The sequence below is a fragment of the Labrus bergylta genome, chromosome 6 (assembly GCF_963930695.1).
Source record: "Labrus bergylta chromosome 6, fLabBer1.1, whole genome shotgun sequence".
NCBI lineage: Eukaryota > Metazoa > Chordata > Actinopteri > Labriformes > Labridae > Labrus > Labrus bergylta.
The window spans coordinates 14,280,471-14,304,957 of record NC_089200.1 but is presented as its reverse complement, the minus strand read 5'-3'; the positions used below and the strand labels follow the sequence as shown (position 1 = coordinate 14,304,957).

General features: G+C 43.2%; 1 protein-coding gene across 12 annotated transcripts in view; it reads left to right on the top strand.

Annotated features, from left to right (window-relative positions):
• The window catches only part of LOC109996627 (ephrin type-B receptor 3), a 60,128-nt gene that overhangs the window by 16,900 nt on the left and 18,741 nt on the right, over nucleotides 1-24,487 (top strand). For all 12 annotated transcript variants that reach the window (XM_065955799.1, XM_065955794.1, XM_020650863.3 and 9 more), the window contains exons 2-5: nucleotides 12,726-12,790; nucleotides 17,049-17,721; nucleotides 20,990-21,145; nucleotides 22,134-22,469. In XM_065955799.1, coding sequence (XP_065811871.1) covers nucleotides 12,726-12,790; nucleotides 17,049-17,721; nucleotides 20,990-21,145; nucleotides 22,134-22,469 — 1,230 coding nt within the window. The remainder of the gene's footprint in view (nucleotides 1-12,725; nucleotides 12,791-17,048; nucleotides 17,722-20,989; nucleotides 21,146-22,133; nucleotides 22,470-24,487) is intronic.

The following is a 24,487-nucleotide window of genomic DNA, read 5'->3' as shown; positions in this document are numbered from 1 at the left end:
AACAATAAATACACCATTTTAAACATTGTAAATCTGCTGCTGTTTGTCATTATAGAGTGCTATGTCACGCGTGAGAACAATGCTACTGCGTGTTAAAAACTTTTAACTACTTCCCTTGAAAGCTCAAAAGATTGTTAGTTCGTTAAAGCCAGTAAACACACACCAAAGGAGGATTAAAAAAAAAAAAATGGGAGCGGTAGTCGTATGTGTAAATGAGGGACTCTGTCAGAAAGTATAGGAACAAAGGCAAAATAAAAAAGAAAGAAAGAAAGAAAGGAAGGAAGGATTTGAAAAGGAATGGAAAAACAAGGGGTAAAACCAAGCGACCTGCCCGGTTTACCGTGCCCAGTGTTTGATGAACAGCATGTGTTGTGTGCGTGCATCCGGGCCATTGTTCCTGTTTGTGTTTGTATTTGCAATGTTGCATGCCACATTAGAATTTTAATAGTTTTACATGAAGTGCCACTCCTTGAATTCTGTTTGTGAGGGTAGCGAGACAGAGATATCTATGCTTTTATGTGATCTTTGTCTGTGTGGATTTGTGTGGCTGTAACAGAAAGGGTGTGTGCATGTGTGCGTGTGTGTGCGTGTGTGTGTGTGTGTGTGTGTGAGAGAGCATCTCCGTCACACAGGCCCACAGAGCCCTGACCTGGCGGGTTGCATTCCTGACTGCAACTGCCCTAACCTCCCTTTTGTTCAGTGCGTCTTTGACCTGAATGGCTAATGACCGAGCAGGCAGGTAAAATGTAACAAGCTCTCTGTCTGACTAACGAGATGGTGTGAGAAGCAAAGCCTTCCCGCAGGGTTTGTATGTCACCTGGATCTCCTTATTTCTCCTTTTGAAACCAGGAGGAGGAGGAGGAGGAGGAGAGTGACGTGTATGTGTGGCGGTGGAGGAGTTGAGTGTAATTACTCATCTACTAAAACTCCCTATCTGCCATTTTTTTTTCTCCCTTTCTTTTTTCCCACCCTGTTCTTCATTTCTCCCTCATAGGTAAACGAGGGCATACCTGGGAAATTAACATGACTGGCGGTGATAATTGACTTGATAATTACCCTACAACATCTTCATAAATCATGAGTGGTTGCTCGGCGAGCCAAAAGACAGCTATTACAACGTCTAGCCGGATCTCATTTTAATAGGGTAGTCCCCGGCTCCTATTTTGGTTCTTTTTTGTTTTGTTTTGTTTTGTTTACACTGTCTGTTCTAGTTTCTGAGGAGAAGCAGAAACGAAACATGCGGACCTCAAAGACTTTTGGCCTCCTACCACCGCAGTATTTTTTAAACCTGTTTTAAAGTAATTGGAGGCCACTGGCATGTGGAAAATGTGGACCGCATTGGGGCTTTACCCCTCGCTGCAGACACACGGGCAGCTGTTCCGGGTGTAGCAGGAAGTAGCCATCTTTAATTAGATTCAGCACAATCATTACATGCGGCATGGGAAGTGCGTTGTAAGGTGATCTGATATGTTGGCAGATGACTGTATTAGGAGAGACTGGATTGAGAGAAACAATGGTGAAGGGGCAGAGAGAGAGAGAGAGTGTGTGTGTTAGAGAGAGCAGGGACATGTGTTTGTGAGGGAGCCTCAGTGGCTATTGAAACAGAAAGGCAAAGCCGGGTGCTAAGCCCTTTTCTTGTGGTGCTCAGCCATTCAAAAAGCCACGGCTTTTATTCATTGCCTGGTTCCAGTTCTTTCTAGTCTACACCCCCAGTGAACGGACAGGATTTTAGTGTGCGTTTCACTTCTAACGTGCCTCATTTTTTATTTATGCCTGCAGTGGTGTTATTATTGTTTTAACAAGGTATCATGCATAATGTGCATGCATTAGCATCATGTAAGTGAGTACAGTATGGGTTTGTGTTCCCTTGTGATTGACCTGTGTTTGTGGAGTCAGCCATTGCTGACACACACAGTTGCATAAAACCCTGCTATTAGAGCTGTGAGGTAACTGCTCACACACAAACTGATGGCACACACCGCACAATAGCCCAGCGCCTATTGAACAAAAGAGTGTGTATTTATGTCTGTGCATGTTTAGACTTCTAGTGCATCTGCAACAGAAAGATAATCAGCAGGTTGCACCCATGCAAGCAGATACACATTCATTCGGACAGGTGTGTGTGTGTGTGTGTGTGTGTAGACACACACAAACATCATACTCAGCACCAATGATTCCATTGAAATTCTCACATAGCTCCCCAAGGGCAAGTAGCTGCTATCATGTTTTCATATATTTGGTCTGGGAATATGTGCTGCTGTCCTCTATGCATTCCGTTGCCAAAGTTAGCAAGCTGTTGTGAATGGGAGGAGAGGAGAAGAGAGGAGAAGAGAGGAGAGGAGAGGAGAGGAGAGGAGAGGAGAGGAGAGGAGAGGAGAGGAGACAATACCCTGCTGGGCTGCAGTAAGGCAACAAGCAAAAACAGTTCCCATCATGCTGAATGTTAAACACAGACACTTCAGGCAGACACACACACACAAACCCAGACTACACACACTTCTACACACTGTCTCTGAAGGCCGCTGCATGTCAGCATGCCAAAAACACAGTGGCAATGAAAGAAGCACAGGGGCTGCTGGGAATACAAGAGAGCGCATACCAGCTCTCCATCCTCTCCTCTCACTCCTTTTTCTCTCCTCTGTGTTCGTCCCTCCCTCCTGCTCCCCCTCTTTGTTACCTTCCTGGTTCCTCTTGCCTTTCATTCCCCTCCATTTCTCTGCTTTGCCCCCCCCCCCTGCACACACACACACCTTTTAAATATTTCTACTTCCCTTCTGCATTTCTATCCTTTTCCTTCTTTTCTCTTTGCTGAAATCTAAGGAGACTTACAAGCAACGCTGGGATAAATGAGTGTGCTGAATGACATATTTTTTTTCCGAACAGCCACACCCAAAGCTGGGAATCTCTTTCCAGCTCCCTTTCTCTCTTTAATCTCCTCAGCCTTGCTTATCTTGACAAATAAACCTACATGTAATGGTACTTTCCTTTGTGCTGTGGCTCTATCACACTGGGAATCAATGCACTGAAAAAGCAGGAGACTTGGCACATTTTTTTTTTTTTATGTGGTTCAATCTAACACGAGCGTTCCAACATTTGAATCGTATTGAAATAGAGCCTAATTTTCTTTGTCAAATAAATCTTACGTTCTATATTACACACATGACAAAAAAAATGTGATTTTAAAGACACAACGTGGTTTCTGTAAGCAGAAATTGTCTCTCAGAAAGTCTGTGCTCTCACAAAAGGACACACTGATCATGTTGGAATGTGACTGCAGCAGAGGTCGTTGAAGGTAAAGCATAAGGGCAGATTGTTGGCTGTCAAAACCCCCATTGGCAGACTTGACGTGCTAATGTGACTCGGACAAGGATAGCAAGTCCTGACACTCACCTGTCACAATGTTAGCCTGCACTGCTAATACCCAAAATCCTTCAGAGGGGGAAGAGGCGCCAGGTGAATTTCTGCTCAAAGACACACGCACAGAGAACCATAATGAAGAGATGATGCCGATAGACAGACAGACAGATAGACAAATAGACAGACAGACAGATGGCTCAACTCCATTTGTATGTGTATATTTAATCAGCATTTTTTTTATGCTTCCAACATTTAAATGAGACTCTTGACTAAGAGCAAAGCCCATTTCAAGTCTATTTCAATCCCGATATATATATCTCCCCTTTCTTGCTTGACCTAAGGCACTTCATATTTATTATGCGTGTCCTCACACGTTTCCTTTATCAGTGTTTAAAGCTACTAAGCGGTGTTTGTTCATTAGCCATATCCACCAGAGTCATCAGAGCGGTCTGCAGGTTTGGCCAGACAAAGCAGCAAATCAAAGAATATCGACACTGATTTATCTCGCTGAGTAAATTAGTTCGCCGCCCCCCCCCTTTTTTTTTTTATTCCTTTTCTTCCTCTGTCTTTGTAGACGAACATATAATGAGGCCATTGTTGAACATCAGAAACAAAATTCAAGTAAATGCCAGAGTACGTGGAATACGGGATGGTTAGATAAAAAGAAAAATATCTCTTTTTGCAGACGGTAGTTGTATTCAAATATGGAATATTTAATAACAGTATTTTCATGGTGTCCCTTTTCTATATTTTATAATGGGTAAATGTAAGAATAACCCTACAGTATTCTTTTCTTTCCATAGTTTTACTGCAATGCCCTTGAGCAAGGCTTTGATTCCCCCACATTCAAAGGAAGGTAGTGCCTGAACAAATAACAGAGTGAAGTTTTTGCTATAAATAAGTGCAGTTGAAAGCAAAGTAATAGTGGATCTGATGTTATGAGGAATGCTTCCTGCCTCTTATTTTTCTATGTGTCAAATAAATATTTTCATAGAAGTTGAAGACATAAAATATGCACCTAGATGTGTTCATGTGTTCGTGTGCGGTGCATTTTTTTTCACCTTTCATCTGGGTGGCAGACTGGAAAATCAATCAGAGCTTGCTGAGGTTGCAGTTACATTATATTGTGCTTTAAATATGAATCCAATTCCAGGTATTGCCATGCCCCCCCAGGGAGTGTGAGGTGAATCGCAAAGAAATCAACAGCTGTAGTGACACCCAGGCATACTCTATCATACACAAATACACATGCAGATAGACAGCCAAATTACTCTGCCTCGCTTCCTTTCTTACTCTGACTAATGCAAACATACCCACACGCACAGATACCCCACAAAACTCCACAATGAGATCCCTATTTCCATATGCAGATCCTTGGGGCAGAAGCAAACCTGCTCCTTGGTTGCTTGTTTGCATTTTTCAGTCGCAGTTGGCTGAGTCATTTGCCAAGAAATCAGATGATGGCATCTCGGCGTCTCACGCAGAGGCACACACCACACAAGTCACCCCCCGCCCGCTTGTAGCAATCTAATTCATAACTACAGTGTTATGCTTAAACAGTGTTTTCTGTCAGTGCTTGACATTTGATATAATTTGAGGAAAAATATATATATAACCCACGGGCTGAATTATGAAAACTTGTAATACATACAGAGAGGGATGTAGAGAATTTCCAGGAAGGTTTGTAAGTGAAAAGTCACTTCATTTATGGTAACAGTTGAGGCAATAGTTTCCATGCAAGGTGATGTAAACATCCCATGTCCCTGCAGAAATCTGGTTGTGTGCCCATTTCCTGGTGGTGGTTAAACACAGGAACACACGGGGCCCTTAGCATAATCATTCGCAAATGAGAAACATGAGTTTCCAAACTGGAATAAGCAGTAAATGTGACAGCAAACCACATTAAAATCAATACTATAATAAAGAAATACGTAGTAGATTATCACTAGATTTAGTCCAAAGTCATATGCAGTGATTAAACCCCTAATTCGCTGTAAATGTAAGTGTTCAATTTCCATTTCCAATGATGTCAGGATCAAGTATGTTGCCCCATGCTTGGTTTTCCAGTAAGAGGTGAGTTAAAGCACTGGCAGCTCTAATTAGATTCCACATGACAAGGCCAAACATCTCAGTGTTGTAAATCAGCGGGGTCTAGGATGACTCCTTCAGAGGATTATTTCAGAGGGGAATGAAACCCAGTAAACTTTATGTCACGCAGAGAGGCAGGCCTGTGATAAAAAGAAACAAGGTGGTTAGGACTTCTCAGATGAGGGCCCTGAACTCTATTATTAGTTTGCAACAGTCAGAAGCAGCAGTTCTGAAGAAGCAGCACATGCACGTGAAGATAGTTGTGTAGGGACATAAAGATAAATGTGGAATGTTCTGGGCGGCAAACAAAAGCTTTTTTGAGTTCCCTTCGTAGAGCAGAATGTTAAGTGCAGCCCTCCCAGGATTGGGGGGAAAAAAAAGCAGTAACTGAAAGGTTGCAAGTTCAAAGCTGTAGCTCAAGTGCTCATGGGAAACACCATGTCATGGCGTGACTGCAGTCAGTTGTACATTAAGTGGCTTGTCTCAGGCACATTGCTTTGCTGTTATTGCATCAGCATTTGCATTTAAAGATGAAAAATGACAAAAGTGTTCTCATTAGTTTAAGGTACACTTACAGAAAAGATTGCATTCCTGATAAAATGCCCACACTCCCACTATCAAGGATTCCAATTAAACCTTTTCGAGAATCAGATAGGTGAAGGTAATCTAAAGTGCATCTGCTAAAGTGCAAGTAGCCAATAAAACAAGTGCTAATGGTCCAACCCCCAACCGAGAATGTGTGCGTTTGTGTGGGTATGTGTTATGTTGTCATTGCTGTTGATGAAGGGGCTGCAACTTATTCAATAGCAACCAAACACAGAGTCATTCAATGAACCCAGGGGACAATGCAGGCAGCTGTGAATGCTGGGTCTCAGGCAGGGTGAGAGGTTGGCTGGTTAACAAGGAGGTTGGGGAAGTAAAGGGAGAGAATTTGCACATTCACAGCCGTATGAACACACACAAACACTCAAAATAAGAAGGCAGAGGCAATCACTTAGGGGGACACTCTAGCTATTGTTAGCTTTCCTTTCAGATAAGATGCTAAATGTGGTAAACTCGTGATTTTAAAGCTCCAGTGAGGAACTTCCTATTTGTGTTTATTTTGGCACCCCCTATGGACAAGGCTGTATAATTAACAGCTTAAACACTTTACAGGAGCTTTAAAGTGAAACAATGAAATTAGCTAAAATTCCAATATGGCCGACATAAGAACAACAAACCTAAGAGGTAAAGGTGTAAAAGCCACAGGGACAAAAAGAAGCAGAAGCTCCAATTTCAACCCCTTACATTTACACTTTGATGAGTTAAACAGGCATATATACAATGAAAAAGACTGAACATGCAAACATGCACTCACACTTAGTCATACGCACTACTGCTGATGCACACGTATTTACACAGATATAGAGGCACACCTGGTTTTGTAGACAGCTGCCCTAAGGGCTACCTGTTCGTCAGACCCTCTGTGCTTTGTAATTAGGGGAGGTAGTGAGAGAAGGGGAGAGGGAGAGGGTGGGGTAAAGATGGGGGGGGGGGGGGGTCAAGGAATGAGTGCAAGGAAGAAAAAAAAAGGGAGGGGGGTAAAGACAAAGAGGCCCATTTCATCAGCTGTACAGGAACTAGACGAGACTTCATGAGCTCTTGAAAAAATGCAACACACACCTTGGCTGCAGTGGACACACACTCGTGCACATATATGTGATTTCACAAAGCAGCTGCACTAGTTCATATTTTCCTTTTTTCTGCGATCATAGCGCCAACTTTGCTCTCTCAAAGCCTCCTACTGGGAAAAAAAAAAAACATAGCTGTGTTTCTTTTTGTTTATTTATGACAAGTCTGTGTCATCAGGTAAGAGCTGCTTGTCTAAAATTGCCTCTGAAGACACAAAATAGAGCGGACAGACAAAAAAGGCAAACTGTTAGAACCTAAATAGTTTTCCGCCCTGGTGTATTTCTTTGAAGAGGGGGAAATAATTGATTGCAGGGTTGTAAGTGGCAAACACAGAAGGCAAATACTGGCATTAATTAGACTTCCCCATTGTGAGAGATGATGAGTAAGACTGAGTAAGAGGGAAAACATATTAGGAGTTAAGGGGAACAAAAAGGTATAAGAGAGCTTATTTCCTCGGCATCGACGGCAAAACCCTGTTCGCACACACACAGGACAAATTTCTTGTGTGACAGTCATTGTGGGATGACTGACAGTGAGTGGTAGCAGGGGGAAGTATGTGTGTGTGTGTGTGTGTGTGTGTGTGTGTGTGTGTGTGTGTGTGTGTGTGTGTGTGTGTGTGTGTGTGTGTGTGTGTGTGTGTGTGTGTGTGTGTGTGTGTGTGTGTGTGTGTGTGTATGTGTATGTGTATGTGTATGTGCTGGTTTGGGAGGGTTTGTCATCGGAGGCCAGTCCGTTTAGGAATTCCACAGAGGAATCACCTCCTTGGCCTGTCCATGTCGCAGCAACCAATTACCGTGACTGTGTGTGTGTGTGTGTGTGTGTGTGTGTGTGTGTGTGTGGGGGGGGGGGGTACTGAGGGGGAGGTTTCGCCATAAAATGGAAGGGACTTCTCCTAATCATGGCACTCTGGCCCGGCACAAAGGCAAAAAGGCTGCTCGGATGATTTGAATTTGAATAGCATCTCTCCTCCTGCTCTCTCTCTTCTTCCTCTTTCTCTTCTCTGCTTCACGCCGGATGACAAAAGTGCAGCCAACAAAGCTAGCGCACAAAGCAATCAGGCTAATAGCGCTAATAAGTTGAGCGTGGGGTCCTCACTCTCAATGTTGACACATTTCACTGTTTTCTGTGGCTAAGCAGAGGCTCAAGTGTTTGGCAACCAGGCGGCATAGTATTTTAATGGAGTGGCTACCCCATGCCAGGTTGCCATGTGCTCAGTCTGTTTGACTGTAGAAGAACACAACAAAAGCAGCTCGGAAAAGAGGTGGGGAGATGATAATTAACTAGCGGAGAAGCCCGTAGGGAAGTGTTTCAGGGAAGAAGTCATTAGGGGGTTTTGAAGTTTGAGCTTTTTCACAACTTTTCCCATCTTAAAAACATATCCTGCTCTCATCACATTCAATTTATTCAGCAGCTAATGCTAGCAGAAGGAGAAGCCATTTTGTTTTGGAAATTAAGCTAAGAGGAATTTCAAGAAAATACAAGTAGTTCTTTTTCTTTAACAATCATGTCGTCAAGGTTGTCCAGACATATCTTTTGGCTCCCTGCAGGCTTGGGTTCAGTTATTTTTCAGTTGTCATCTGACGGGGTCACGCTGAACAAAGACGAGCATGCTAAAAAGCTCAAAGCTGTCGCGGTGAGATCCAAGCTAAATCCCTCACCTGTCTGCTCCTTGCAACCCAAAAGACTTCGCTTTGTGAAATGACTACACATTCCTCTCTTTCTCAATAATAGCCTTTCTTCCCCTTTCCTCTTTCTGTCCTTTTTCCCCCCTTTCTTTTAAGAAGTCTGCTTGTTTGAACAAAGAAATGTTTTAAGAGGCTTGTAACTCTGCTGTGTGTGTGTGTGTGTGTGTGTGTGTGTGCATGTGAGTGTGTGTTGGACGCGGCCATAGGGACGAATGCCTCAGTGCCCTCCCCTGTTATTAGGCCTGCCCTGTCATTACGGGATTAGAGTGTAGGGGTTGGCTTCTTGTGCGTGAGTTTATTTGTGTGTTTGTGCACGTATTTGCCTGCTGATCTCTCCGAGTCTCTTTGTATTCCTGCAATTTTTCTCACACAATCAGAGTTGGCAGAGAAAAACTAATGTCGCTGACATCCCCCCCCCCCCGTGTTTGTTATACTAATCCCAGGTGCATTTGACCTGTATCATAAATAACACTTTCCTAACGCAATCGTCAGCTTACTCAAACAGTGACTCGCTAATTGAACAGTCTTCATGAGCCGTAGGAGGTTGAAAAACATTCCCCTTTACACCGCACGTCACATCCATCACTGCACAGCATGAAAACACAAGTGCTGATAGTATTGAGATCAGCAAGAAAAACAGGGAAGAGAAAAAGCAAAAAAAAAAGAGGAATAAGAACCTCTCGCTTCTCAGTAAAGTGTAGGGATGTTGAGAAAGGATGGGACATAAAAGAAGTGAAAGTGTGCATAAGAAATATGTATTAAAAAGTCCCGTTTGTGTAGCCTTATCCCCCGTATCTACTTTAACTTCCCTGTCACTGTTTATAGACAGCTACATTTGCATCTTCATTTGCCTAATCTACTCTGTTTGCCTTTTTTCCTCCAATATTTCCAGCTCTCATTGACACTTCAAGCCTTTGAAAGAACAAAGTGAAACGTAAAGATCCAAAAAGCAAACAGGAGCGCCCTCTGCGTACAGGGGAGGAGGGTCCTCTAGTCACACCGTTGCTTTTTCTCTCACAACCTGTCCTTCTGGTTTTTCTTTAGACTATTTTTGTTTTCTTCTCTGTCTCAACCCTTCCCATTAGGCTAAACGCCAGCTAAGTCTTACAAGCTTCAGGTGTTTGTTGCTTTTTTTTAAAAAAAACAACCTTCCCTTCTTTAATCTGTCCTGCTCTGCCTCTTTGTCATCCTTTATCACAAACATAGCACGAGTTTGTCAGCTTGGCTTATGAAAAATGACGTCTTTGTGTGTGGGCACATAGCTCTATATTATCCAGTTTGTTTTGTTTCCTTTGTGTAGGTGTTGTGTTTATTGTGACTGTGCAGGTGTCTGAATTTACTGTGCAGTCATGAATATTGCAGTGAGAGACTATTTCTTGATGTAAATGCAATATGTAGAAACAAGGTGGATACACACACACACACGCACGCGAACACGCACACGCACACACGCACACACACACAGACAGACAGACAGACAGACAGACAGACAGAGAGGGAGCGGCCAGGTTAGGTCAGGGTCATTCAGTGCTTTTGCTTTGGCCCATTGACTCAGGATTGGTGCTCCACTTTGAGCACAATACAAGGCTTTGCACAATACACACACACACACACACACACACACACACACACACACACACACACACACACACACACACACACACACACACACACACACACACACACACACACACACACACACACACACACACACACACACACACACACACACAAGCAGAGCTTAAACAATGCAGATAAAACGAGAAGGGAAGGGTTACTGTCGCACATGCGCTCCTGAATGACCCACTGTTTAAACCAGATTCAGACTGAGCAGCTGTAGCCTGTGTGCTTTTTTTTTTTGCACTTCTGACTTTCTGCTCCCCAGCTCTCGTTCTTTCTCTTCCATTCATTTTCCCGCCCCCTCCCCTGTTTGACTCCCCAGGTCTGTCATTGTGTTTCACCGTATTGTCATTTTCAGCAAGGTCAGCCGTAATGACAAGCCGACAAACTAGCCGTACGCACGACTCAGTCATAACAGTAAACAGCAGGCAGCCGAGGTGTATCATTTCCCCACCATGTGGCTTACCTGCCTGCTTAACTGTAGGTAACAGGTCCCAAATCACGCACTGTCACCGTATGAGTCAGGGGAAATCCCGCAGCTAATATATACCGGTATAACTTCAGAGATAAAAAAAACCAAAAACATTAGTAGGCCCTTATTTGTTCAAGTGACAAATACGGCTCATTGCAAAAATAATATTTGTCAAAAGCAGGCTTTTTTTCAAAGCTTGCCACTGTCAAAAAATGCCCACAGACGGGCTAGAAAGAAAAGAAGTGCTTGTGACAAAGGTTGAGAGCTGGTTTTGACCCTGTGCTGCTGCGATTACATGACTCAAGCTTCCAGAGCCACTCCCAGAAAATACAGATCTCATTGCATGAACTCTCTCACAGTGAAGCTTCCGGACCATTTCGCCTGAGGGCAAAGCGCCAAAACTACATTCAAAATATGGTTGTATGTGCTTTTTTTTTTTCTTCTTATAAGATGTCTCCCTTCGGCAGGAACTCTCTTAGAAGTTATGTTGCCTCAATAGGCATGCCAAAGACATTGTCACTCAAAGCGCGAGGGGTGGAATTCAGAGGGAATTTCCAGCTGTAGGATTGTGCCGTGGCTACACAGGTAGACATAACCCACATGAGGTCTTTGGGAGGTCTTTGTCGCTTCTGCGTACTTTGTTGAGAGCAGGTATTTGGGGGGAAAAAAGGAGAGTGAAATCCTAAGGTTTACTCTTTTATTTTTCTTTCAAGTCCCGTTTCCTGTCAGCTTTCCCAGATTTCTTTTTGAAAGATGAAAGAAGAAGAGAGAGGCAGAGAAAACCTCAGAGATAGCGGTGGAGTATTAGTGAGCTGAGAGACTATCAGTTCATTTCCTGCAACTGAAGCAGGAAAAAGTAAAAAAAAGGAGCATCTCGCTCTTCCCTCCATGACGAGGGACAGTGCGAGCTCACTCTCTGGCAGTGCCCGTTTCATCATCTTTTACTATCTTGTAGAACAGCACAGCGGTTGAGATAATAACGGTGGTTGCGTACTGCGCCTTGAGCGCCAGGTAGTAAAAGACTCAACATTTATAGTCTTCCTTCCCTGCTCTCACAAAGATGCTGTCTTTGCCAGTGGAAACAACAGAGTGGAAAGTGAGGAGGAGAAAAGGGATCTACAGGAGAGATCCCTGTCCCCCCTTTTTTGTCTGTGCATGTTCTTAGTGTGTGCTAAGACTAAACTGAAATAGGGTTATTTTGTAGTGTGTATGTGTTCAAGTTTTGACAAAAATTTAAACCAGTTCAATGATATTGACCTCTGTTACACTCAAGAGCAGCTCTTTTGTGACACTTACTTTATAACCCCCCCCTCTCCAGTCAAGCCTTCTGTTGGGTTGTATATCTTCTTGAGTTTTACAACCTGTTACTTGCTGCATGTGTGTGCGCGTTGTCAAGTGTGTGTCCCGCAGCGCCCTGTTGGAAGCGGAACCGTTCCCCAGTGAGACCGAGACTGTTGTTTCCTTTCCCCTGCATAAAAGCAAACGTCTAATTGAAACTAATTAGCCAGACAAGGAGCTGCAATAAAATGTCACACAATACCTCACGGATCACCCACCTAGGTCTCTGCCTGGCTCTCCCACCGACTCTTCTGCCTGTCACATGCAGACACACAGTTCTTCTTTGTCTAATTGTCTCTTGCAATCGCTCTCAGCCGGCACTTTTCTGCCACTGAGTCATTAAGCGAGTTTTCTGATAACAGCTTATGTTGAATTGCCTTACTCTACAAAACAACTTTTATGACATTGTCGTAAAACTATTGAAAGTTCTATTGATCAGTCACCCTGTTCATCTTTGTCTGACCTGGTTGTTTCCTTTCTGCTTCCGTTCACAGAGACGCTCATGGACACGAAGTGGGCCACGACAGAATTAGCCTGGACTGCACACCCTGAGACCGGGGTAAGTTTTTTGTGCCTATGTAGAGTAAGACAGATTTATTAATGGAGGCACAGAAGTAGAATGAAAAGAGACAATGTGTTCCAAACATAAATGCCTTTACATTTTAGTTTGTAAGTGAAGCAATACAGACATCTAACCTTCATTGGCATGTCACTAAACAGGATGTGTTCTGGGATTCAAAATGATGCGCTTCTTAGCGAGCAGAAAAAGAAACACTGCAATCCAATTTCACCGACCCGCCCAGCCACAGATGTTCCCCTTTCCTTGTGCCTCAGTGCACTTAAAACATGTGAAGAACATCAGTTTCCCCATGAACTAATCCTTTTAAACTCGAAAATATCTCTTGGTGTTGACCTATTGCACGTCCGGGCATCCAAATCTACCACACACAAAGTGCCAAGTGACAGCCTCATCTTGCTTTCCCATGTGGTCGCCACAAAGGCCTAAAGAGGAGTAAAAAGAGTCTTGACCCCTCCTCAGATAGACTTCAAAGACCCCAAGCACTCCTCCCCTTGCCTTTGTGTGGCCCTCTGACTTGGCTCTTGTGTTTTGAAAGGTGGGCCCCCATTTTTTTATATTTTTGTTTTTCACCCCAACACTCTAGAAAGGGAGATTCCTCCCCGGCTGTTCGAAAGTCGCACACCCTCTTGTCTTATCCCCTCTATTTAATTCCAAGTAACTAAGCACTAATGAAGCCGGGCACACCTCAGCTGCAACAATCAGGAGGACAAACCCCCTTCTCAGCCTTCTGTGCCCTCGATCCCCTTTCGCCTTCCCTCCTCTGTCTATCTTATTTTCCCTCCATGTGCCCCCCTCCTCCTCATTAAGCTACAATGCAGCAGAGATGCTCCCACTGGTCCAATGCAGAATGGCATAGGGGAAAAAAAGCCTCCCGGTTTCTTTCCAAGCAAACACGCAACAGATGCTCCTTTTCAGAGGTATACATACAGTCAGGAGCCTTTGCACTCCAGAATTCCCATATTACCTCCCAAAAGACTGGAGAGGAGTTTCTCCCCTGCCTTTTTTGTTTTTGCAGCAGAGCTCGCACAGACGGTAGCTGTCCCTGAGTTATCTTTCCAACATTTTTGTTTCCCCTCCCTTTATTCTTCTCGTTTGTCTTTTTTTTTTTTTTTTTTTTTTTTTTGCACAATATGCTGAATGTTTATTTGTATGCGTGTGAGGTCTTGAAATGAAACTTTTCAGCCTTTTTTTTTTTTTTTTTCTCCGGGCTGATGAGTGCTTTAGAAGAGCCGATACTGCTTCTGAATACAGCAACAAAACAAAAAAAAAAAACCTGAGAGAACTCAAAAAGAGAGGGAGAGCAGTGAGACTGAGATTAAATAAAATCCAGAGAAATGTCCATACAGAGCGAGACAGCCTATAGGAGTAAACAAAATCAATTTCTAAGAAAAAAACTCTTAGAAATAGACCCACTCACAGACTACAGACACTCTCCCAGGGATGCTGTCCAGCCAAGTGTGAGTCACGGCGTCTCTATCCTTGTTTCAGTGTTGCACAACACAGATAAAAAAGCTGCACAGAAGGAGCATAAGCGGTGTCTATTTTTTGACAGGGAATCCAGAGACAACCTACATCTATGTGCTACTACAAATGCAAACACTCTTGGCATAAGAGGGAAGCAATTTGTGAAAGTCTATTTATAGGATTATATTCAATTACTGGTAACGTCCGACTGAAGATCCTAGCGATGCACCGCCATCACATACCGTGATTGAAGTGTTCGTGTGTGTACATGTATTCTATCCTATTCTTCCACCACTCCGCCTGCACTTCGGTATGTGGATTTGTCAGTTTCACTGTCTAGCCCGTAGCGTCTTAGCATCACAGTGTCTTTGACCATACACTGCATCATTTATCTTCCAAAACAGATGGGTCATGAAGGGGAAATTCCACATTAAAGTATGGCTTCCCTCAGACTCAGGATGGCACCAACACTAATAACAATACTCCATGTTAGTTAGCTTGGGGAGATAATTATTGTTGCTGTATCATTGTCTGCTGCACAGATCCTCAGCATGCCAATACATGTTATGAGCAAGCTAAGATATATTTGACATTAGCCTTGGAGAGCTTACTCATACCAACACCAAACAGAAAAAATGAAGTACTGCAATTACTACAGCTCTAGACTGTTTGGAGCCAAAGCATTGTATCTAATGCCTAAGATAAGCTTAACTTGCTAGTTAAACAAGCTAGTTTATCCATGTTCACATCAAGGCTACTATCAGGTAATGTTTCACCTTAAATCAAAAGCAAAGGAGAGAAAAAAAAAAAGGTATGAAATTGCCAAAGAGAACTTGAAAGTGCTTCTTTGTTCAATATCAATAAGTAAATTTCTCTCCACAAAGTTCAAGTTCTGCATAGTATTGTAAAACATATTTTTCCATGTGGGCTTCACTGAGGGTGTAAGTGCATCACAATCATTGTTCATCGTCATCTAAAAGTAACATTAAAAGACTTGATTGGGAAGGACAAAGAGAAAATGAAGTGGATCGCAAATCTTGCATAACGATTTGTCTTGTTGGAAATCGATGCCAAGAAACTTGACCCTTTTTCACATGACCTACTTAATTCATTCAGGCTTGGTAAGCAGGCGCTCAAAATGTTTGGCCACTGGTGCGTATCTCAGAGGGGATGACCTCTCTCGAAAGACACACACACAATAAGACACACCTACACACACAGAGCAAAAAGACACTCAGGCAGACGGACTCACACAAGCAAACACACACACAATACACACACACACAAACACTTGGCTGCGTTGCTCTTTTGCAGTGGGTGATTTATTATAGCAAACTAAATACCCATTGACACTTCATGCTTTTAGCCATCCCATTGACCTGGCTGGCGATTATCGATTCCCTCTGGTCACTTCCTCTTTTGCTCTCTCGTTGGGCCATCGTTTTAATGCCACCGCATTAGAAGTACGCCCATACTTGCTCTCTCTCCCTCACGGCCTCCAGGGTCTTGGATGAATAGCCTTGTCTCCACCACATCCATATCACAGCCTTAATTAAGATGCTCCGAGCTGCAATGGAAACAGCGGGCTCTGGAGAAGGAATTTGTGTGTTTATGCCGGAGTTTGGAGACAGTCAAATGTTCCATGGCAAACTTTGGTCTTTTTAGTTTATTAATGTTACTAGCTATTACTATTTTAGTTTTTTTGATGTTGATGAATGGCAATGTGATGTAAAGTAGTACTGGGTTTGAGCATCCGTAACCACACACTGACTTTGATTCCTATCACAATTGTATTAATTCTGTTTCATTTTCATACTCATTGTCTTCTAAATGATCTAATGCACCGTCATGAGTTATGCAAAACGGTTTGAATTGGTTTTGTATTTGAAATGCACTATGCAAATAAAGTTGCAAGGCCTTGGCTTAGTTAAAAACTAAACGCACTCCGTTTCTCGGATAGGAAAGGGGAGCAGATCCCTCAGCACACATGCACACTCTCAAAGATATGATATACACACAGGAATCGCTATTTGAAGTGAAATGATTTAAACGTAGTGTCCTCATTTGAGATTGAAAAATGCATTAGATTACAGTGTCTCAAAGAAAGCTTTCATAGTCTCGTTTGCTTGCACTCATTTAATGAAGCTGGTAATCAAAGTTTAGAAAAATGAATCCCATTTTATCCCAAGTAATTCACCCCCTGGGTATCGCGGTAGCATTGAAAGATGTAGAGGAGTGTAAAAACAGAGAAGCATGAAGGTTAACCGGCGTCTTTATTAGAGGACGTTGTGATCATTGCTCTGTAATTGAAGCATAATTGGTTGTGAAGCAATGTGGCTCCTACTCCCAAACAGATATGAGGTAAACATGCTGTGGTGGCTCTGTGAAAGGGAGGTGACAGGTCGCTGTAATTGTGATGAATTTGCAGTTCCTGTCCCTGGCTTTTCGCAACAATAACCAGAGAAGAAAGGCGTAGCATGGCAAAAGCAAGGTTGAAATGGAAAATACCCAAAGTACAGAAAAAGGAAAATAAGAGTTTGGTTATTTTTCTTTAAGTTGCCACATATCCCCTATTTCTTTCATTCTCTATGTACCTTTCAAACTGACTAAATGTTGCTCTAAAAGTTTCAATGCAAGATGTATGAAGATGGAGGAATTGTCCGGCCAGACATGATGTCTTGTTTTGGCACTTGTCAGACCAAATCGATCAAAGATACCAACAAACATGTACAGTCTTTAACCTGCTTATGTGTCTCTTCTACTTACTTTTCAGTGGGAAGAGGTGAGTGGCTACGATGACGCCATGAACCCCATCCGGACTTACCAAGTCTGCAATGTACGTGAGCTGAACCAGAATAACTGGCTACGCAGTGACTTCATCCCACGAAAGGATGTACTACGTGTGTATGTGGAGATGAAATTCACAGTACGTGATTGCAACAGCATTCCAAACATCCCAGGTTCCTGCAAAGAGACCTTCAATCTGTTCTACTATGAGTCGGACTCAGATTCAGCCACAGCCACCAGTCCATTCTGGATGGAGAACCCTTATGTGAAGGTGGACACTATTGCCCCCGATGAGAGCTTTTCCATGCTCGAGTCTGGAAGGGTAAACACAAAAGTCAGAAGTTTTGGGCCGTTGTCCAAAGCTGGTTTCTACTTGGCCTTCCAGGACCTTGGTGCTTGCATGTCCCTTATCTCAGTGAGAGTCTTTTATAAGAAGTGCTCTACCACCATTGCCAACTTTGCTGTTTTCCCAGAGACAGCAACTGGGGCTGAGGCAACGTCCTTGGTTATAGCACCTGGAACTTGTGTCCCCAATGCTGTGGAGGTGTCAGTTCCACTGAAGCTTTATTGCAACGGAGATGGCGAGTGGATGGTTCCCGTAGGAGCCTGCACATGCTCAGCGGGTTTTGAACCAGCCATGAAAGATACCCAATGTCAAGGTGAGTGTTTTTACAACAATATCTTAGGTTATCCACAGTGAATGTGTATCAATCTAGATTTAGATTTTTTTTAAAAAGCTGAGCTCTTTGTCTGCTGAACTGACAAGTTAGTGCATTTGTATAAATATACAGAGCACTGTGCTATTTCCATATAATATATATTCCAGAGTATCACCTTCCTGGAAAATGACAGTGGAATTGGCGGGGGATTTCCCTTTGGTGTTTAATTATTGATTGCATTATGACTGCCAAGACAAGTTCCATTTGCCTTTCAGGTGGATGGTATTACATGTTTTAATGTGAAGAGAATTACAATATGAGAGTAGTAAGGGATCTTACTGAAGGACACCTCATCCAGACACAATCTGCGAGATTGAATCGGTATTGTTTTGGCTACAGGTTACAGCCTCCATCACTAGAATGTCCAGCTGTCACATTATTATGAGCTATTTATATGCCTTGTATTTTTTGACTTATCAATCCCAACGACTAGAATGTAGAATAATACACACTAGATGACACTGTCAGCAAGCGACTGTTCCCCCGTCTGACCTCAGTTTTGCCTGGCAGTTGGTCGCTAAATAAATGGAAATGCAGGGGAGGCTGTTTGCCTCTGCGGGCTCGAAGGCTCTATGATGGTTTCAGGTCTGATGGAAAACATGACGGGTTCACAGAGGTTGAGAGCAAGGTGAATTTAAACAGCAAGGTCTCGGTTGAAATGGAGTGCAGGTGACAGCAGGAGGATGGGGAAGGATAAATGGAAAATGTGTGTGTGTTGAGGGGTATGGGGGCGTAAAATTAGGCTAAGGTCAAAAGGAGACAGCGGAATGAGAGACAGACAGGGGTGGTGGCAGGGATATTGATCAGGAGGCTTGAGATGGAGGTGTGTGAGCAGAGCATGAACAGTTGATGTATGTTTTGCGCGTCATTCTTGCCTGACTGAGTTCAGAGGGCTCATTCTTCGTCATATAGTCTGGAGAAATGAGTCTGGAAGACATTTTTGCTCAGTAACTACTGTGGCGATCAGGCAGAGAGGGCATGGATACAGCACTAAGTATTGATGTGTGCACAATTTAAAAGTTAGAGTGTAGGTTTGAGAGAGTATAGTAAATCTAAAACCTGGAGTGTATGTTTGTTTCTGGCAGCTCAAGGTTAAAGCCCTGGTGACTCGGCCCTGATAAAATGCTCTCTAATCAAGCTTCACTGGAAACCACAAGGCATAAATCTCCCCCTCTTTACCCCTTCTCAGGTCCACCCTCCTCTCCAACTACTTTACTCAGCACACGTTTCACATGTCTGTTCCTTTTCTGCTTTTCTGTCCTCGGTTAAACGTGGAATATCCCCTATATACTGCCCCACCAACATTTCTCACCCCTTCTCATTACTACCTCTCCTTCACCCATTCCTTCCCTATCTGGAGGCTGTTGCTCTCATTAAAACACCACTAGAGTTACTGTAAGAATGTCTGCATTAATATTAATTGATGAGTTTTTTCTTCTTCTTGCCTTTTCCAGTGGTTTACTGCAGATTTTTCACCCCCAATAGTCTTTACTTTTTTTTTCTTCATGCTCCACACTTTCCAATTTTAGCATACATTCTAATCAGTTCCTTAAGCTCTGTGTTCTGCATGAGAGGATAAGACACAGGGGAGTGGGGAATAGGGGAGAAAATGCCTGCAGGATTAGCATTTTCAATGCCTCCACCTCTTCCACCTCTCACTCCCCTTTTCTCCAGCCCCTTGTCTCTTATTCTTCCTCATTCTACAGTGGTTCCTCTAAGGGGGAAATGGATGAAAGACAGAGGATGACCCTTTTTACTTGTTGAAAGTGATTGATCAGCACTTTCAGCCCTTCCCTGATAAAAAGCTTTTCGCTCAACATCTTTCATTAGGCTAACATGTTCAAAAAACCAATTGCCCCAGCCCCAGTGAGATGAGAAATGGCTTGTAGTTTATTTTTTTGAATGAACTTAAATGAACTAGCTCGGGTCATGTTACAAAATACAAGAAGCAATTCTTCCACCTGGTAAAGCTCGAGGTCATTTCTTATCTCTTTATCAACATATCCTTCTGTTGGCCAGAGGTGTGGATCAATGTGATTAATGGTGAAAGAACAAATACACTTAGTGCTAGTGTACACGCTGCAGTTAACTAGCGGTTTTGTGCTAATATTGACCTTTCAAAAACGGGATAAGAGCAGGAGCAGGAAGTGGCCTGCTGCAGATTTGAACTCCAACCTTTATTTTCCAACACAAGGTAAAAAGAAAAAAAAAGCATAGGAGCTAAAATTGTCATTCAGGGGGACAAACATAGAGCTGTGGCCTTGACTTTGACGAGCTAGCGCTCTAGTGGGTCAGCTAATCAACTGGCCCCTGTAAACTTTGACTGTCTTACCTGCTCTTGTCTTTTTTATTAAGCACTGCGGCAAACTCATTCATCTTTTAACAAGACTGTTTATCAAAGATATGGAGCCTGCCAAAGCGTTCTGGTTCACAGTGCCGCCGTCAGTGTTTCCCAGTATATCTGAAACTTATCAGCTGAGTTATAAACGTCCCAACGACTGCTATAAATGGAGAGGGGACATCAACAAAGGATAGCAGTGTTTTCATCTGATTAACTAGGCTTCAACAATCAGGAGCCAGGGTAGGTAAACAACATTTTAGATAGTTTTGCAAAGGTCTGTGAAGGGAGTGATTGAAAAGGCAGAAGGATGCCGACTTGCTATTTTTCTTGAGAAAAGCATCTTATTCTTGAGCACATTACAACAACTCCAGGACAGTATGGTGTATGTGTGTGTGCAGAAGTAAATCTTGGCCTGGTTTCATACAAAACCATAACCACATCACCACTTGTTGTGTGATTTTTGTCTGTGTATGCTTATTTATGAATTTCATGAAAGCTTCATTCATATGAAAGCATTCTGCCAGCATTTTAGCTTCAAAGGGTTGGGTTTCTTAGTCTCTTTGTGTGGACCTGAGTTAATGCAAAAAGCTACATGCTGCTAAAGAACCTTTTGCCTTTGCTAGCTGCAGTTTGCTGAAGACCCACTTTCAAAAAAGTGGGGGAAAAGGGAACATGTAGGTTGGGGGGATCATGTGCACAATATGAACATGTACACCCTACTGTATACTGCCTATTGGGAAATTTGACTTGGAATACAGAGGGAACAAAGATAATTCCAATGTAAATACTGTGCATTCCTTCAGTCCAAAATTAATTTAAGTCACTACTCACTTGTTCATTTTTCAATTTATCGCTCTTCTCCATCAGCTTGCAGCCCTGGAACCTTCAAGTCCAAACAGGGAGATAGCTTCTGCTTACCATGTCCAGCAAACAGCCGTGCCAGCTCAGGGGCATCTAGCGTCTGCTCCTGTCGAAATGGTTACTACCGCTCGGACACTGATTCTCCAGACTCTCCATGCACTAGTAAGTAAAGACTGATTTTAAGTTACTGCATCACACCTACATGAGTCAACAATCTTAATGAAATATGCAATATAACAATTCCTTAAAAAATGCAATCCTGTCCATGCTCTTTTTCTTGCTCAAAATGCAGGAATCGCTAAATGGGTCATAATTAGACAATTATCACGTTTATTGGTAGAAATAAAACAATAATCTGTTCGAATTGTTCTGTCAGACTTCCCTCTTTGAATGGTGCCCTCAATTGCTTATGAAAGCTCTGAGCAGTATGTTCCCACCACACCACACGGAACAAGTCTGCTTGCTTTCCCAACGTTATCCTGAAATGTTATCATTCTACCCCTCCCCCCTCCGTGCCTCACTATGAGGTCTATTTGTTACAATACTGCTGTCTCTTTACAGATAGACAGTGGAGGAATTTTTCCAGCAGCAGTGCGTTTGCTAAGAGACACACACACGTATGAGCTAATTCATTTCCTAGTGAAGAGAGAATATCCTTTTTTTTGTGTTGCTGGGGTGGGGGGCTGATTCTCCCTTAGTGCAGTGAGAGATAAGGCTCCGGTAATTGGATAAGAATTGCCAAAGCTCTGCCAATAGTTTGTCTCGCTTGTCCCCCCAAGCACTTTACACTCACACATACATACACAAATACACACACATTCAAATGTGAACTCCAGTTCTCTTTCTTTCTCAAGAACTGCTGCAACAATCTCTTGTTATACAGCAGAAAAATATGGCTAGTTAAAGCATTAAATATTCACAAATACCACAGCCAACAATTGTGTCGATAGCAGCTGTGAAATAATTAATGTACGTGTGTATAATGGTATGTAAACTGTCTTTTGCAATTTGAGTCCCTCTCTATTGTCAGTATGTCTCTGTGCTGTCACCAAGACCAATTTTTTTACACCTATTGTGCATGGAAATTAAATCCATTCTCATTCCAAACCTATTTTTCTCATCTCATCCACGCTTTGCCTCTCTTTTTCAGCCGTTCCCTCCGCACCGCGCAGTGTCATCTCCAGCGTGAATGAAACCTCTCTCGTACTGGAATGGAGCGACCCGCGTGACTTGGGCGGCCGTGAAGACATCTTCTACAATGTCATCTGTAAGAAGTGCCTGCCCGAGCGGGGGATGTGCTCACGGTGCGATGACAATGTGGACATCTCGCCACGCCACCTGGGCCTGACCCAGCGCAGAGTGGCCGTCCGTAACCTACAAGCCCACACGCAGTACAGCTTTGAGATTCAAGCAGTCAACGGCGTCTCCAACAAGAGCCCTTACACACCCCAGTTCTCGACTGTGAACATCACCACAAATCAGGCTGGTAGGTAAACTTGCAGCCTCATGGCTACCTGTCAGAGATCAATACTGAACTTGTAGGCGCTGCCAGCTATCAAAGGCTAGAAAAAGATGTCAGAGAATGTCTTCCGTACTTAAGAAGTAGAGATCAATTCTTCGTATGCATGTAGGAGTATGTTACATATTTTTCCTTTGAACAAGGATTGAGAAGGAAGACATTCTTCTGAATGAGCTTAGAAAAGGGACCTTTTTCACACACCCACAGCATGCTCTGTACTAACACGGCTGCAAATAGCAATAGCGAGGCAGTGTATATTCAAAGTGTTCAACCTTCAGCATTCTCGCTGCCCACTGCTTGCAACCCACCACTCATCCAACCCACAGCAATAAAAGTAACCGGGCCAATGTAGCAATCATTGCAGGGATTAAAATGTTCATGATGTACAGAAAATTGAAACCCTGATGATATGCAGAATCATTCGGGGCAGTCTTGGTAAGCTACTCTATTGCATGAGTGCCTTGTAAACTGTCAATTTATTGTCAGGGTTAATTGTTAAAAGGTAGGTTGGTAGGCAGTTGTGCAAGCAGGGAGGCATATACATCTTTTCTAGAAATTTGGTCATTTTAGGCAGATCAATTAACTTAAACAACCGCAAAATATTTCCATGCTATCATGCTTAGTCTCTCGAGTTGGTCTCTATATTGAGGTTTTCCCTGGCCCCTTAAGTTTTGCCTTGGATGTGTTTAGCCGCTATGTAAAGTTTGCTATATCTGCTGGCTTAAACAGCGCCATGGTTACCCCTTTTCTCCCTCTCCTGTCATCGCTCTCTTCCATCCATGGCCTTGTCCTTCTAACCTCTAGCCTTGAGTTCCTGCTCTTTAAAGATGTTTTTGGAATGCATGCTGTTTGCAGGTCTAGGACCCCAAAGACCCTACAGGACCCCATATGAGGGTCTCATTGTTTCACAAAGGGTCTGGTACTGGGCTGACAGGGACGGCTGTCCATCTTGGATGCTTAGAGGGTCAGTTGGGTGTAGAGAGATAGAAGGGTTAGGGTAAAGGAAGGGGCAAGAGAGCATCAACTGTGATCAGATTATCCCCTGGTTGAGTTCCCAAACCACCCCTGCATGTGCATACTTTTAAGAACCAACATAAATAAAAGGGCGGTGATAAGCCCCAGAGGCCACCTCCATGGTTACCCCAATGTCTTCTCCCTGAGGAGGGCCCCTAATCCCCTGGCTAGGGTAACCGGGGATTCTGCGTAGGAAGCATTGTCTTCTGGGGGGGAAAGAGAGAGGACCTTGGTGGATGGAGCTGGCTTGGGAGCGAAAGAACCAGGGAAGGGAAGGTTTGGGGAGAAAAGAGAAAGAGAAACAGAAGGATGTCTGGCCACAAAAGCAGACAGCAGAAGGAGAAGGTGAATGCATGGGGGAGGATCAAATAACTTAACACTGGGGATTAAAAAGCTTGGAGGAAAGAAGTGAGACTAGATAGTTTGGACTTTGAGGTCTTATGAAAAGTGAAAAGTTGTGGAGGAAAAGCGGGGAAAGAAGAAGGTGGTTGAAAAGTGTCACTTTTCTTTTGAAGGTCAGATACCAATGGAGATAGACAGTTGAAGTTGAAACAACAGATAAGGAGTAGACTAGGGGGAGGAAGTGAGTCAGAGGTATGGAACAAACCTGCATTTAGAATAGAGTAAAGAGACAGGGAGGCAGTCAGCAATTGGCCATTAATAGGCACATGTGAACTAAGCATAAAAAAGCTCAGGTGGGAGTAGGGCCAGTGTGTTTATGCTTTTCTGCAAACGTTTGTGTCCGAGGACCAAGGCATGCATGTTTACATTTGTATTGATTTGAACATTATATTAATTATGTTATAGTGTTTTGGGTACATTTTCTTGAGTATTAGTTGAACATGTTCGCACAGTATATAAAACATGATTTGACTAAGAAAATAAACTGAGAATGGAGCAAAAGTGCAGCAGTTGTTCAGTAAGGATGAAACTAAGAAAAATGCAGGAAAAGGTTGCATGTGTAATTGTCG